The sequence below is a fragment of the Ptychodera flava genome, chromosome 18 (genome assembly GCF_041260155.1).
Source record: "Ptychodera flava strain L36383 chromosome 18, AS_Pfla_20210202, whole genome shotgun sequence".
NCBI lineage: Eukaryota > Metazoa > Hemichordata > Enteropneusta > Ptychoderidae > Ptychodera > Ptychodera flava.
The window spans coordinates 21,518,627-21,535,835 of record NC_091945.1 but is presented as its reverse complement, the minus strand read 5'-3'; the positions used below and the strand labels follow the sequence as shown (position 1 = coordinate 21,535,835).

Below are 17,209 nucleotides of genomic sequence, written 5' to 3'. Positions count from 1 at the left end.
CTCCATTCGGTAACCTTTAGGGGTCGTGCGATTTCCCAACATGCATCTCGTGTAAGTGATGGCGGAGTTTTCGAATTCACAGCTGTGCTACTGACAAATAGAGTGATTCAGTACATCTTTGTTGCCGAGAATATTTGTCACTATGGAGCTCCTGAAAACCGCTAAAAGTCTATTTGAAGAGTAAGTAAGCATAAAACCAAATTTATTTTCCAATTGAACAAGTACACGTACATACTTGCGTACAAGTACTTATGTACTTGTAGTCCAAAATTTTCCCGGCAATTTTCAGGGGACGGATACACACAGCACAGGTGCACATCTTGCGATTCGGCTCTCATCTACATGCCACTCGTATAGTGCATGCTTCAGTTGCACTATACTTCGAGGAAAGTTGCGGTCAACGTTACTGCAGCACAAAGGTCCACAGCAAGTATTACAGGGGTGCAGTGAAAGGGCCCTCTTTTTAGCTTTGCCAGTATATATATATATATATATATATATATATATATATATATATATATATATATATATATATATATATATATATATATATATATATATATATATATATATATATATATATATATATATATATATCAGTGGCTTGGTGTCAATTCAGGCAATGTATAGTGCTCGATGCGTTTCCGCAGGGCATAGGTATTGCTAGACGTGGAACTTGTCGTGATTACTCTACAGACTGTTTCATGCGCTTGGCAATCGTCAGGAGACGATTGCCAAGCGCATGAAACAGTCTGTAGAGTAATCACGACAAGTTCCACGTCTAGCATATATATATATATATATATATATATATATATATATATATATATATATATATATATATATATATATAGTCACATAGGTCGAGTTGCAGTACTTTCACCACAATCTTGCTAAAGGAACAGTGACCTCACCACATTAACGACATAAAAATATAACAGCAACAGCACAGTGGCAACTATATACCAAATTGTAGCTAGGAGCTATTATTGACAGGTATACCCAGATTGAGTTATTATGTATGGCTGAAAGACTAGGTGCAATCAAGCACTGGCAAATAAGGCATGTGTAGTGTTTGTAAAATGTAATAATAGCGTTGATCGCCATTTCGGGTTTGTTACTAAATATAGCTGCACGCGCGCAGCTTGTAGTTGCAGCTTGTAGTCTCAGTCATCAATTCATACGAATAAGTGTGACGCTAAATAGCCATTCTAACACTCGCAGGTTTTATTTTGGTCGTTTATGCAGAAAATGCAGACAAATGTTTATTTATGCATATTAATGAGAGATAACAGTGATGTCATTTGCGATCAGCGCTATTATGATATGAATATTGTTAATAAAATCAATTTGGTATCTTATCAGGGTTGAGCTACCTGTATGCCCTGCAATACTTGAAAAATCTTGAAATGGGTTTGACAGGGTTGAATACACTATACAGTACTTTTAAAGTCACTGAACTAGTATGGATCATACTTGTCACATCTCTTTACGGTGAGTCCAATATAGTACATATCCCTTTGTATACTATATTGGACACTCTGTCAACAGCCGTGTCAAGTGTCTCGCTCCAGAGTCTATGGTATGATCTGTACGCATTCAGGGACTTTCTAAAGAACTGCAGAAAGAAAAGAACCTAAACCCTGTTGAACCCAATTTGATTTTTCAAGTATTGCAGAGCAGAAAGGAAGCTCAACCCTGATAAAATGTTATACTGATTTTGTCAATGATATTCATATTTTGATCAGACCATGAGCGTTTGATGTCATTTGGTTACGGTCATAGAACTCAGTAAACAATGCTTCCTTCACCCCCAGTGACTTCCCAACTTGTCTACTTTGTTTCAAGAACTTTATTCAAGTCAACAGAAACATACTGGTGATATCCTGCCTAGACACATTATAATAAAGGTTTACAATCAAAAGGAGAACTTGTATTTTTCTAACTTGTACTCCATGATCAGTTCACCATTACCATAGAAACTGACAAGTACAATGTTTATGTTGTGTGTTGTATGTTATGACAGAAGAGCATAGGGGACTCAGGCTTCTTGTTTGTTTCTTTGTTTATGCTTGTTTGTTGATTTGTTACATATTATTTCCATATGCAAATCAATAAAGAACCAATAAAGAGTTGTATAAGTGTTCATATTTGTCAATAAAGAATGGTGTTTGTTTGTTTACAAATATAGTCAATAAATAATACTTGAAAAAGTTTCTAATGCAATCCCATAAAGGGTGAGTATTCAGAGAGAGTGGTGGACACACATGAGTGCGTACTCCTCATGGCAAAAGCCAGATATGGTTTATTTCATATGTGGTTCTCTTTTCTTTTTTTTAAATACTTTTTTATTTCACAAAAAAAAAAAGAATCAAACACAAAAAAGACGTACAACACAGAAACTGGTCTGTAAACCTTCTGGAGTCACTATTCATTTTAGAAAAAAAAATGGTGACCACTTTTTATAATGAAAGTCAACTTTTCCCTTGATCTTTGCAATGTAAAACTGCATATAATGAATTTTCTTTAATCCTTTGAGCGCCAAAGTCAATTTTTGTCGCCCTTATAAAATATGCCTCAGTCAATTTTTGTTAGATTTTTGGCAAAATTTTGATGAAAAAACTGGCTGATGAAATATTGAGTTCATTTGGTCCAAAATTATCAGTAAATTCACAGAAAAGTTCATAAAAATTGGTAAAATGTTGCACTAAAATTTTGGTGGGAAAAAATACAGCACTCAAAGGGTTAAATCAGATGAAATTCATATGTTGTTCTATATTGTACATGGAAACAATCATAACAAATAAACATGCATAAACAAACAAACAAGGAACCTGAGTCCCCTGTGATAAGAGTGCTAGAATGAAACAATACTGTGAGTTCCTATGCATAATGATTGAGTTTTTTCTTGTATTTTCCATGTTCTAGGTTATCAAGTAAAGAGTGTGATACTGAAAGTATAAGATTTGAAGGACTCTATCATTTGCAGCGAATGCCTGCTGAAGATTTCCCACTCAAGAAACTGTTAGGAAAATCTGCCAAGGAGTCAGATTTCATACTTGTCCAAAGATGCCGAGAGGTGAATATGTGTTAAGATGGTACATGCTGTGTGAATTGAAAGATTTAAACTATGCTCAAACTTTTTAAGGAAACTTAAACTATCCCTCTCAAAATTGAGAATGAAAGTCCACGCTCACCGTGCAAAGTTTGGTTCTAGAGAAACAAATTGCCCAATATAAATTGACGCTTAAAATTTATATGGGCGCCATCGCTGTCTTAACTCTTTTTGAAAAAATTAAATTTCTGATCTTCAAAAAAACTTAAGATGGTGAAAAATCTATCTATTCCCTGAACTTTGTTTTGTTGTTTCCTTACACTTTCTGCATTGAATCCTATATATGCCAAGTATTTAGCATATCAACACAACAATATGAGTATAATCTACACAATTATCGTTGCAAATTGTATTCAAGTCCGGACTAGAATTCATTTGTAAACAATAAACAATGATCGCTGCACACATACAAGCTGTGTTGACAAAAAGAATACTCGAAATTTCAGCACGACAAACGGATTAGGGTCAGACACGGTAGTTGATATACAGAAGCAGAATACTGAAAAACTTGCCACAAGTTACAGCTTATGTCCCTTTAACATTCTTACTCAATGAAGATTCTCATCCAATACTATTGCATAATATGTAAACCATGCCAATGTTCCATAAACATTTTTAACTTTGAAATTTGATTAAAAAATCCCAGCTCGACCATCCAATAATACTACAGCAACAGTACCCTGAAATGAAATTCTTTATGAGAGTTAAGTAACATAATTTTGGATTTACAGGTGATAATTTTACTTCTATATTATATTTGACTGAAATATAATTCCCGTACATTTATTCATTATATTTTTTCTGGCTGTGGATGATTCAGGGCGACAAAAAATTGATGCTGGGGTTAGCTCCAGTGTGTTCTTTCTGGGATATCTTACCTCTTGGAGTCATTTCAGGAATTTCCTCTAAATAGATGTTTTTACAAAGTTATATGATATTTTCTGTCTCTTTGATACTCAAAGTCGAGGAGATCAGAATCAAAGGATGGTGATGGCAGCGACGTGTACTCAGACGAGGAGACATCAACATCTGTGTTGAATGAACTGGGTGACTCTGTCCATATTGATATATCAATGCCAGGTGTTACCAGGAAACTATCCACAACCAGACCCCTTTCAGTTCAAGAAGTCAGGTAAATAGTGTCAGCTAATCTCATTTCAGTTTACCATCTTTAGAAGGTCCTCAAAGGGAAATAGTTGTCGAAACTTGGCCAGTGCAAGTTTCTTGTTCACAAACAATGTATTTCGTGCACGATATCTAGATGCACCTCATCATCATAGCTGCAGCATTTAAATTATACGATGTAGATTGTGACAGACCTGTTATAACTTTCATCAATCACCATCGTACCTCAGATATAGTGTTTACATTGGCTGTATGGTCCGTCGGTCCCATACGACCTTTGAGTGCAGTTCTGACGACTGTTTCCCTTTAAGCCTAAGCATGAAAATGAGAATTTTTTGAATGTTCACCTCATATCCCCTCACCAAAATGTCAGTGTGTTACAATCTAAGCAGTTTCTATAATACCGCTACTGAACCAAACAGTTTTGGTTATAGAGTCTATCCAGTTTCTCTCATTGACACTCAACTGGCAGTTTTTAAGGTAAAAAGGGGTTTTTTCCCAGTATCTGAAAGTATACCAAATACTAGTGTGCATGGGCAGATTGATGTAGTTTGTTGGTACAGAGACACGCATCATGCCCCTCCCTTCTGCTCCTCTCCCCCCAATTCCGTCATCTACTCTGTCTGTGCATTTTTCACATGTACTGTCTACTTTAATGTCTCCAAATATAGTGTGAATACTTTGATATATGGACTCAAACATTTATGTGTATATTTTTTATGTATATATTTAATTACTTATTTAATTATTTGTTTATCTATTTGTTTATTTATTTATTTATTTGTTTGTTTGTTTATCTCTTCCTGAAGGAGAGTTCTCTCTATGTATGCAACTAGCAGCAATCCACACATATTTAAAAATCAATCTGATGCAATCAGCGTGAAAAGACTACCTGTATGGATACCATGTTCAGCTGTAGAACCTGAGTGTATTGGTTTCATGGGCACTCACATTGATACGACGTCATCTGGTCAAGCTGCTGGATTTACCACTTATAAAGTCTCCTGCACTGGTATGCATGCATTTTTACTTCCACAAGCACCAAATATGTTTTATATGTGGAATACATGTACTGTGGCAAAAATGCTCACATTTCAATTCCTTTCAGGGGTCCGTAACCTTTAGCGGAAATGTAATGTATTTTAATATTAGAATGCAGATGAAAATATTCAACTACAATAGAAATTTTATGTTAAAAACTTTGGTAACAAATAATCAAATTTCTTCCACTGCTATGGAATGGTACAGTGTCATATCCATAGCTTCTCATGACAATCCAACAGTCACTCTGTGTCTGGCTCTAAGACAGTTTTCAAATTTCCAAGGTTATATATATTTGTACACTGTCAAAGTCACTTTAGTAAAACTATATTTCTCATCATGCATGGTCATTGAACTTCATTAATGCTCCTCTGATATTGTCACATGATGAAAAACATTGTTTTCCCTCCACTGGCAGTTGTCAAGTTTGTTCAGTGATACCTGTAACTGTCTGTTCTTGGTGATAATATAGGCCAATCGTATCTCAAGCATACATGTTCAAATACTTTAATAGCCACAAATTTCAGAGAACAAACAGTTGAAAAATGTCGAATTTACATTGAAAATTATATAGCAGAGAATGATTGTAGATCAACATACTTTCATTCTAATCCTTTTATTTTGTCAATGAGATTGACTAACACTGCATCACAGATGTGTTAGATTTTAATTCATATGCACTTTATTATGATCAGCTCTAATCTACAACTTTTATAACAAATAATTCCATGAAAGTGTAACTAACTTACGTTTTTTGGTTTTGTGTTGTCAGGTCCTGTAGTGGTAAAGTCAGAGTTGCCAACATTAGAACAGGTGCTGAGAGAGCACAGATACCATACAGATTGTCACCATGTGAGTTGATATAAGTCTTCGTGCTACATGTCCATCTACAGTATGTCAGGATGGTAATTTGTTAATCAAAAGAATTCACCGAAAAAGCTCGATATTCTTCACCATTTCATAAATTCCTAATCTATCAGTGATTATTCACATACCAATATAGCGATTAACTGGTTTTTACCATTGCATAGAATATCGTAGTACTGACATTTTGTTACAAAGTGCTCCATACAGCCTCTGTCAATCATGGGGATGACAAGCTTGTACATTGATTTTGTTGTTTTTGCCTTTGGTTCTATTCTGTACTAAAGTTTCTTCTAAACATGTATGCCTTTGCCTATATTTACTCATTGCTCAGTCATATACTCTTGCTTGATTGGACAATGCTATTTCCATGTTTCTGGAAATTATGTTATTTCATGATCAGTTTCCATAACGAGTCAGTTTTTAAAAACCAAACTTTATATATGTGCATTTTTCCCAACAGGTGTTTTCTAAAGGCTATGCACAGTATGATGTGTTTGGATCGATGTCACACGATGTGTCTCTATCATCTGGTCAACTTGGACAACACAGCAGTCTGACCATAGACTGTACATGGGACAATGTCACTCAGATCCTACAGAAACCACCACAAAGTGCAAAGTCCACTGTGGTATGTATCGTCATCTGTACCATCAATCCAGCACATTTCTCAAATCTCACTGGTCTTTCCTTTGAAGATATTATATAATGTGTTCCATCCATTGGAGTTAGTTAGCAAAGTTCCCCGTACAATACACAACCACTTTTGATATCAGCCGATTTATAAATTGTTAATGAATTCAGCAAATATTTTGTCATCTTGCTGTAATTACCTGCAGTGTTTCATTCAGTGCACCCTCTGAAGCCAAAATAGCGCTGATCGCAAATGACGTCACTGTTCTATCTCATTAATATGCATAAGTAAACATTTCTCCGCATTTTCCGTATAAACGACGAAAATGAAACCTGCGAGTGTTAGAATGGATATTTAGCGCCACACTTATTCGTATGAATTGATGACTGAGACTACAAGCTGCAACAGCAGCCGCGCATGCAACAACAAAATTTGTCCGAATTTCAGCATGTTTGTCCGAAAGTCGCGCGCGTGCAGCTATATTTAGTAACAAATCTGAAATCGCGATCAACGCTATTACAACACAAACAAGTTGCCTGTGATGTAAGCACATATTTTTTCATGTACATGTACAGATATTGAAATAACGCAAAGAAATTTCCACAAAAAAATTCCCTCAAGTTAATGAAAAGTTTCCAGAAGTTGTTTGTTTGAGGGCACACTGATTTATTATTATACCATTTTAACATTTTGAGTGCTGTATTTTTCCCACAAAAATTTTATTGTAACATTTTACCAATTTTTATGAAGTTTTCTGTAATTTTGTTGATAATTTTAGATCAAACAGACGTCACATTTCATTGGCTACAGTTTTTTATCAAAATTTTGGCAAAAATCTGAAAAAATTTGACCGGGGTACATTTTACAAAGACAACAGAAATTGACTTTGGCGCTCAAAGGGTTAATGGATCAATAGTGAAATGTTGTAAACACTAGTGTCTTTTTTTAATGATAATCAAAAACAAAGTTTATATAATGAATTGTTTTTCAGTATATCAAAGTGGTACCTGGAGACACCCGCAGTGTGATTCATGCTATGTACAAAGAACTCTGCACTCTGGTGGTAAGCACTAATAACTGCCAATCTCTGTCCTGATAACCTTCATATGCAGAGCTGAAAAATTTATAAGAAAACCAATGTCGTCGGTACAAATCAAACAGAATTGTGCATAATTTTTTGTGCTGTGTGTGGCTTTGAACAGATCAAAGTCATTTCAGTTCCCATAATCCAGCAACTCGTTTTGAAAACAAGTCTGCATGGATGGCATTTACGGAAATATTTGAAAAGAGTTTACAAAAGACATGCCAAATCTTTGAGCTACATTAGTGCATTCAAATGATGACCAACAGCTTACATAAATGTGAATAAATCCACGTTTTATCAAATGACCCAGATAACAGGATGATCTTGTGGTAATTTCTTCATCTTTAAAACTCAGAGAACTAACTTAGAACTTAGAACTAACAGCCTCGCTCACCTTTCAGAGCTTTGCTAAGGGACTTGAGACCGGTGAGATACAGTGGGCCAGGTCCAAGGCAGAGACTGATGAAGATTCACTTCCAAATCAAGTGAGCTCATTCATTGAAGACATGAAGAAAGGCACTCAGAGGAAGGTAAATTTACATTTATCATTGTAGAATGATCAATAAAACTCATCAGACATGACATTTTCCTCCATTAAACTTTCATTTTATATATTTATCATTTATTATTCATTTCATGTTGCATAAAAACACAAAATATACAGTCAATGTAAAAATGGACTCGTAAAACTTTTAAAAAATCAAGAAAATATAAAAAATAACCCTAAGAATGAAAATATCTGTACACCAATAATTATAAAATATTTTTATACTAATTACAAGAAACATATGACAAGAATATTTCAAGAAATTCAACAAAATGCAGGAGTATTTCTGTAAAGGCTTAAAAGACATGTATACTAGCCAGTTTCAGTTGTTCATCTCTGTGGGAAAGGTACATTGACTGCTGTTTTACAGAGAGGTTGTATATTTTTCAATGGCAAGTCAAACATTCAATTAAAAATAAAATTCTATACGAAAAAAAGCAAATTTTTGAATATTTAAAACAATATTATATATTATAGCCCAAACTTTGGACTATGTGCCTAAGTGTAGGTGACAATTTGCCTGACAAAATGGTCTCCTGCTTCAAGGGTACATAGTCCTGGTTTGGGCTATAATATTTTTATTACATGCCTCTCTTGCATAATTTTCACTCCAAAATTTTGGGTTTACATACCAATGACAATTATATGCTTTATTTCCATGTTATATGAAAATCTGTTGAAAAAATAGAATGATTTTCATCATCATCAAACGGCGCATTGATATATTTAAATCACTGTTATGCGGTTTGTCAGATTTTTATGCATTTTTGTAAAACAGTATTTCCTGTGTAAAACATGTAATTTTATCATTTTACATCAAAAAGTTTTCAAGTTGAAAATAGTTCCGGTTCAATTTCAGTCAAATGATGAGTATGCGGCCCGCTACATCATCAACAAGTTACCACTGAATCCTATGGAGCGTGCAACGTTTGATATACGAGGCATGTAATAAGCATATTTATTTGTAGGTGTGTACAAAAGAAGAGGATTCCACAGACAAGGACTTTGACTCACCGATGCATCGTCAGTTGGTGCCTGAGAGGAAAAGTTTGGATTTCACTGAACAGTTGTGGAATCTGCTTCAGAACGCTGCCAGTTACCAAGAAGTGGTCGACTCTCTCAATATTGTACTCAGAGCACTACAGAATGGTGAGATACAACCCATGGTGAGTTATTGCTTAGATCAGTGGTGTCTGTTTTATAAAGAATGGATTGATGTCATACAGAAAGTGGGCGCAGGCAATTCAAATAGTTGCACAGTTGTGATCATATTTGCAGAAAATAGCAACAACAAAAAAATCAATAAACTACAATTAATTTAATCACTGGCTTGTCTGTGTGAATATGGTATGGTTGCATCTTTTAAACTTTAGAACAAATTCAAAATCATAATAAATTTGTTTATTTCTAGCATTTAAGCCGGCTTTATTCAAGTAGGCACTCTAAATTTATTGAGTCCAAGCTGACAGTTGTAAAAAAAAAGAAGGAATTTGATAAAATCATGTAATGACTAAATTAAAGATATAAGGGCAGCAACACTTGAAAATTTCTTTCAGAATCTAATTTGTTCTACTGCAGACTTCTTGGTACTTTGCCTTTACGGCCCTGAAACTTGTGTTCAGTTTTACAGGGAGTAAATGTATTTATCGATTTATGCAACGTGCATCAGTAACATTGATGACGCTATCCAAGGACTTATATTCAATCACCAACAATAACAATGCTGGCTATACAGTGCATGTAAGTTGGTTGCTTGAGTGGTTGATAGCTAATTGCTTGTTGATACACACAATAAAATTCTTATAAAAAAGGTGTCAAAGTTTTATGCAGGAACAAAACAGTTATAACAGTTATCACTGATATTGGTCCTGAGTTAGTGTATTGGAAAAATGCTTTGGATAGAACTCTCGCAAAAATATGCTTCAACAGAACCCTATTGACTAAGGTTGGGTCATTGGACTGACATGCAAGCTATGATAGGCTGACTTTGCCGTTTCACCATTCTGCTTTGGATCATAGGTACATAGGAATAACCAGACTTTGATTGCAAAAGCCGTCAGGTTATCATACGAGAGGAAAATAAACCAGCTACGTATGCACGACACTTCTCCCATTGAACTGCTGGTGGAAATTGGCATGGATAAAATCAGGAGAGATTACACCACATATTTTGTTGGTAAATGTTACTTTATTGTCTTCTTTTGTCATGTCAGATCATCTGTAATTTGTTTCACGTGAGCTTTTGTTTTCTTTAGTGCTGCTTAATCCTACAGGGCTCGAAAATTCTCGCCGCCCGACGCCCGTGACAAGTGAATTTTGAGTCCGGGCAAGTGAAAACAACATTCTCCCAGCCCGACAGACAAGTGAATTTCAATGAGGCCACTGTACGTACGCGCTGCCACTCTCTAGTTCTTTGAGTGTACTGCTTTCGATATGGCCGGCTGATAAAATAGCTCTGTTCTGCTTGGTTACAAAATGGCAAAATATTGACGTCTTTGCACGATCTTATGTTTTTTTCTTCTCATGAAATCATGTCACGATGCCTCCTCAACAGAAAACTACAGCTTTACAATAAAATGTTGTAAGGTGTTGAAACAATTTACCCTCCTTCCTACAAAGTTACAATGTATTGAAACACTTTACTCTCCTTTCTACAAAGTTACAAATTCCCTGGTACGTGAAGCAAACATTGTTGCTGTTCGATACTGCAATCACGGTCCCTCTCAGTCCCTCATGCATGCTACAACACATGCATCATGGACGACCATGAAATTGATGAATACACTGAGGCCCGGCTTTGCCTCTGTGAGTCCCGCGTACCGGTCGTCCTTTTTAGTCCAAGTTTTACCTACTTTGCTTGAATCAAAATTTGGCCTGCAATTACTCAGTTTGATAGTAAAAACCATTATTTCAAAGGAAACTTTCACAAACAGAGTCAGAATACAAGGGAAAAGGAGAAAAACTTGAGGTTTTCTGAAAGGTCAAATCTGGGTCATCTTATGTGATGTCATGAATGAAGATCCCTTAAGTACACAATTATGGTTCAAAAGAAACCACCTATGGAGGCTTATAGGTACAACCTTATGATAAAAGGTAATTTCTTGGTGCTTTCCAATTTAATGGCATTTAGCTTGACTGTCAGTTTTAAATTAAATTTTATTAACAGTTATGGCAAGGGGAAATTGTCAACAGTAGTTGCAGTAAGCATATCCATTTCAAATAATCACATTAATATTTCTGCAGATTCCTCCAGTTTAATGATGTAATAGTGAACATCACCAGTCATTTCTAAATTATATCAAAATATCACATGAAATGTTCCTAGGCTACAATGTTATCATTATCATTAAAACTATTATTACTCTTTGAAACATTGGGAAATGAATTGAACAATATCATTGTGTCTTGTTTTAAAGGATTTTGACCTGACCCTTTTTGTCTCAAGAAATTACTTATGCTGAAGATGCTATTGAGCCTGCTTGATCACAACTATGACACAACACCACAATACTTGTATCTACACTGTCACTATGCTACAGAATGCTTTCTTCTGCATGGAAATTTGTATTTGTGTGGCTAACAAAACCACATTAAGGAGCTTGTAGTGTATATGTATGATAAGTTGTCATACTGTGAACACTGACTCAATGCTGCAGAAGTATTCTGTATCTGTGGTAATATACACTTCACATCGCTACCTGATTTTTAGAATTGCCACCTTATTATTTCTTGTGGCAAAAGTTTACCACTAGAAATGAAAAAGTATTTCAATCCCTTCAATGTCATAAAAACAAAGATAATGTAATAAAAACTAAACAAATATTTCTTTAATGTTAAAACTATCATGAACAACATACAAAACATCTTGATTTGTAAAATTAGGAACTCCTGAATGCCAAAGCTGTTGCTACACTTGAGATCATAAACTGTTTAAAAGTTGCTCAAAGTGGCTACAAGATTTTTGATTTGGCTAATGAGTTCGCTAATCATTTTGGTGACTTAGGGGAACCCTGCAGTTTATGCACATACCATGTGGTAGCAGTAAACTAAATGATACTGAAAGTTTCACATGGGCACAATTTGACACACACCGGTGGCCTATTATATACTTACCCTTAGTGCACCTACCTGACTTGCCTATTTAACACAAGGTACCAGGTCATGATGACACACAATGACAATGTACCGGTGTTGTTTTATTGAAATACACTACATGTCCCCCCCCCCCAAAAAAAAATTTAATTTGTCCCCATTAAGACCTACTATGGGTCACTGTGTCCCCATGCTAGCAAAAGCTGGCTGAAACACTGTGCATGTATACATTACATAAGATATTATTTTTGATACACAGAATAAGGACACAAATTTATCAGTAAGTTACAGCTACTGTTTCTTTACAATGACATGAATAAAACAATACACATTTACTCCTTAAATCATCTGAAATTCAGGGCAAGTGGATTTTTCTTCCGGACAAGTGAAATTGAAAATTCACTTGCCTATGGCAAGTGAATTTTTTAAAAAATTTTCGAGCCCTGTCCTACCTCAGTGTTTAAAGTCACCCAGCTATCAAAATTATTTAAAACTAATTTACTTTCACATTTTTGCACCCAGAGTGAGAGGGCTATTCCATCAAGTATTTGAATGTCTATTCTATAGACTCTTTTACATTGTTCGTAAATCAGCACAAAGTAATGTACATTTGGAAGAGCCTGTAACAGTTTATCATACACTAGATGTGATTATTCCTACATATACCAAAGCATCCTGCCAGAAAAGCCAAGAGAAACTGTATGTGTATGAGACACTAATGAACCCAGCCTAATTCACGTTCAGAGACCCAAAATTTTCTTTTTCCCATTTTCCATATGATTATTCTAAATTTTGCCATTAAGATTTTATCATGCAAAAAAACCATGGATGTGAACATTCCTGTTTTACATACTGTACTTCCCAGCACCATGTTACAGGAAAAAACATTTCTCAATTTGGTTCAGTCATTTCATATCTATGATTGCACTTGCACCGAAAAATAAATTGTTTTGATAAAAGTATTTAACAAATCGCTATCTCAAACTCTTGTTGCAGCCAAAAGTTGACTTTTACCCACAATACATTTCAATATCATGCAGTTTGACCCCTTAGGCTCAAGACAAAGCTATTTAAAGCGGTAGTGAGCATTGTGTGGCACTCAAAGAAATCTAAATCTAGTTGTGTATCATACTTAGTATCATATCCGTCATATCTTCCATCATTAATTCCTACAGCTGAGAAACTGGTCATGCTTGAGGAGCTTGACTTCTACACGAGAACAGAGCTGTCTACCAAGGAAGAGATGGAAAGACTTCAGAGACTGTACAATGTATTGGAGCTTGCAGTCGGATCCATCGCCTTCCTCAAACTTCCCCTTCAGAATCACCGATCTTTAGTCAGGTCAGTGTCTAGCACTGTCTCTCAGAGAAACGGACCATGGACTTGACCTTCAAAGAGTCTCAGTCATTTGATGCACTGGTCACAACAGGCATGTAAGAGTATTTCTGTGTGTTGTTGTGATTTCATCTGATTTTTTTTCATTTAATTTTCATTTTTAAATTTATTTCCAGGTGTGCATTGAAGCACTATGAGAGTTACCCACATGACAAAGTCCACACGTTTGAACTATCACTGGAAGCTGCTCTGATCAAGGGTCTCTATGCCAAGTAAGGACACCTTCCATGTAATTTTATAAACAACTTTTCTGTGTTAGGATTGGAAGATGTAGTAATTTTATAACAATTTTTCTTTTTTTTTAAATCACAAGACTCGGCACTACCATTCATGAGACTTACAAACTTACAGATATCTTACTGATATCAGTGCTTGCATCAAAAATCCCTGCCATGTACCACTTCATCTCAACTTCAAGAAAATGTTTGTTGCATGTTTTCCGACTGAAGTAACATTTCTCACAAGTCTTCTTACCTTGGGAGGGTATATTCTTCAGAGGGCCATATGCACCTTTCGTAACTTTACATATAATACTGAAAAATTACCATAAATTAATGCTGATGTACACATGATTGGCCCATATCAGTGTTTATTGTCTGATGGCTGATGTCCATCATTGAAATCGGAAATAATGTCAGCGTTTCTTTGGGAACATTTGCACTTGAAGTTTCATCATGAATTTATTGCACAATGTAAAAGTCAATGATAAATATTTTTTTATATCTTGTATCTGTTTGGTATATGGCAGCTTACAACCCACTGTATGGAGACTAGAACTCAAAGGTGCCACAGAGGCAGCCACAATCTGTCAACTGAGCAGTACACCTGCCTTTGATCACATCGAATGTGCAGACACTCAGGGTATGTATTACAATACATGGTAACATTTTCTCTTTGACACAGAAAAGGCACAATGGGAAAAATCTGCCACCCTGGTGATAAACTCTGTCACAATGCCAGACACATCAGGAAAACCTTATACCTATTTTAAGTGTTATTGTGCTCGGAAATGTACACTGTTTCACTTATATTTCATCAAAATAATACAGTTGTTTTGTAAAATGAAAAAGCCATTGAAAGGCATAACTCTGTAGTCTACATGATATTAAACATATAAATTGATACATAAGAAGGACCTTTCGTGAATCTTCAAACTTGTTTTTAAGTTTCTGGCACAGAATTTAATTATCTGAATAGTAACATCAAAAATAATGTGGAATCGTTACTTGATGAAGTAAAGTGTGTAACTCTCTGTATTACAGAAGCAACATATGTACCAGTATAGTTAAGAATTACTTAATATGGTTAATATATTATTTTCATTTTGTTCCCTTACTAGATATGTCCAGAAATGATGTGGAGGACAGCCTGTACTACTTTGTGACTGCAGTGACACAGAGCCAGACAAAGTACTCCTAGATGAAAACTAAAATGTCAAACTCTTATTCTGTTCAATATTTACACACAGCAAGACACTCTCTGCACTGACGAAATCCCTGATGCTGTTCTTGTTAACATGTGACAGTCCTTGCAAATATCCCCATGTAATTTCCTGCTGTGCACATGGTAGTGTTTCTGAAAAAGGAAACTGATACGACAGGTACAGACTCTGCCCTCTAGTGGCAGGCAGTTACAGTTAAAATCTAGATGGTGGTACAATTCACATGCCGGTAGTTTTGTTGAGACAACGTCTCACCATTGATTCTACCAAAATGCTTCATATGAAGGCTGCTTGTAGGAGGAAAAATTTACAAGGGCAAACCCTAGCCCCTCCAGATTCCTTTTACAGAAGTTCAAAATTTCAAGTTGACAAGTGATGTTGTGGAAGGATATTGTGAAGAATTTGTAAAACCTTTAAAGGGATACAGTTGTCGGAACTGTATCGAAGGTACGATGTTGATTAATGAAAGTTAAAACATGTCTGTCATAATCTACATTGTATAATTTAAATGTTGCAGCTATGATGATGAGGTGCATCTAGATATCATGCACGAAATACATTGTTTGTAAACAAGAAACTCGCTCAGGCACAGTTCTGATGACCGTTTCCCTTTAAAGGTATACTGTCACCTGTTCCAATTTTGCCACAGTTACCATGGAAAGAGAAAATCTAACCAATCACAGATTTTAAGCGGGTGGCCGCTTTTTAAAAACAGCGCCCTCACATGGGCATTTTGAATACCAAGGAATGCCCCTGTGACCATATATGGGCATATTTAGATTACAGATGACTGTTTACCTTTAAAGATGGGTATTGAGGTGGAAATATACTGTTAAATTTTAGTTAGTGAATGAAATGTACAGCAAATAAGTTGTTAATAAATTGGTCAAAGGGCCAGTAGCTGTATCTTTTTATGACGTTTTTCACGATTTTTGTTTTAGTGTGTCAAATACAGTTACTTGTTCTACTCCCAAAAGCATGTTGAGATACCCAGTATTCAGCTTGTCAACTCAGCCTGTACATGTGTAGACTGCATTGTTATTGTTGACAAGTGAATTCTGGTCTGGACTAGAATTCAAAGGTAAGGTGTTTCGACATGCTTTAGGGAGTAAACCAAGAACTTGTAATTAACATAAAAACAACAGTAGTGAGAAATTCAAAAAAATACAGCTACTGGGCCTTTAACATAAAAAACAATAGTGAGAAATTCAAAAGTTACAGCTACTGGGCCTTTAAATGATGATTCAATTAACTTCTAAATGCCATGTAACTTACATTGCTGTCTTTGTTAGTCCCCGCGGACGAAGTCCGGCGGGGACTTATAGATTGGGTTCCGTCTGTGCGTCCGTCCGTCCGTCCGTCCGTCCGTCCGTCATCAACAGTTTCTCAGACACTGCTGAACCAATTTCATTCAAACTTGGCACAAAGGCATAGCACTATGACCTACAGATGCACGTCGATTTATTTTGTGATACGATCGAATTTGGCCGCGAGGCGGCCATTTTGTTGCGATTTTTCATGTCTTTGGACCATAACTCAGACATCCTTGAGCAGATTCTGTTCAAACTTGGCACAAAGGCATAACACTATGGCTTTCATATCCTTGTCAAATAATTTTGCGATATGATCCAATATGGGCGCGAGGCGGCCATTTTGTTGCGATTTTTCATGTCTTTGGACCATAACTCAGACATCCTTGAACAGATTCTGTTCAAACTTGGCACAAAGGCATAACACTATGGCCTACATGTGCATGTTAAATTAGTTTGCGATACGATCCAATATGGCGTGAGGCGGCCATTTTGTTTGCGATTTTTCGTGTCTTTGAACCATAACTCAAACATCCTCGAACCGATTCTGTTCAAACTTGT

General features: G+C 35.8%; 1 protein-coding gene across 1 annotated transcript; it reads left to right on the top strand.

Moving 5' to 3' along the window:
• The first annotated feature begins 6 nt into the window (after positions 1–6).
• On the top strand, positions 7–15,785 carry LOC139117138 (protein zwilch homolog). The gene is made up of 14 exons (XM_070679990.1): positions 7–180; positions 2,929–3,079; positions 4,078–4,247; positions 5,050–5,252; positions 6,054–6,133; positions 6,609–6,776; positions 7,771–7,842; positions 8,265–8,393; positions 9,379–9,576; positions 10,430–10,586; positions 13,678–13,843; positions 14,014–14,109; positions 14,646–14,758; positions 15,237–15,785. The coding sequence occupies exons 1-14, from the start codon at positions 143–145 to the stop codon at positions 15,314–15,316; spliced, it is 1,821 nt and encodes a 606-aa protein (XP_070536091.1). The 5' UTR covers positions 7–142; the 3' UTR covers positions 15,317–15,785.
• The last annotated feature ends 1,424 nt before the right edge of the window (positions 15,786–17,209 follow it).

Coding starts and splice junctions, on each gene's coding strand:
- LOC139117138 (XM_070679990.1), top strand. CDS start 143: ATGGAGCTCCTGAAAACCGCTAAAAGTCTATTTGAAGA. Junction 181..2,928: donor GCTAAAAGTCTATTTGAAGA/GTAAGTAAGCAT, acceptor TCCATGTTCTAG/GTTATCAAGTAAAGAGTGTG. Junction 4,248..5,049: donor CTTTCAGTTCAAGAAGTCAG/GTAAATAGTGTC, acceptor CTCTTCCTGAAG/GAGAGTTCTCTCTATGTATG.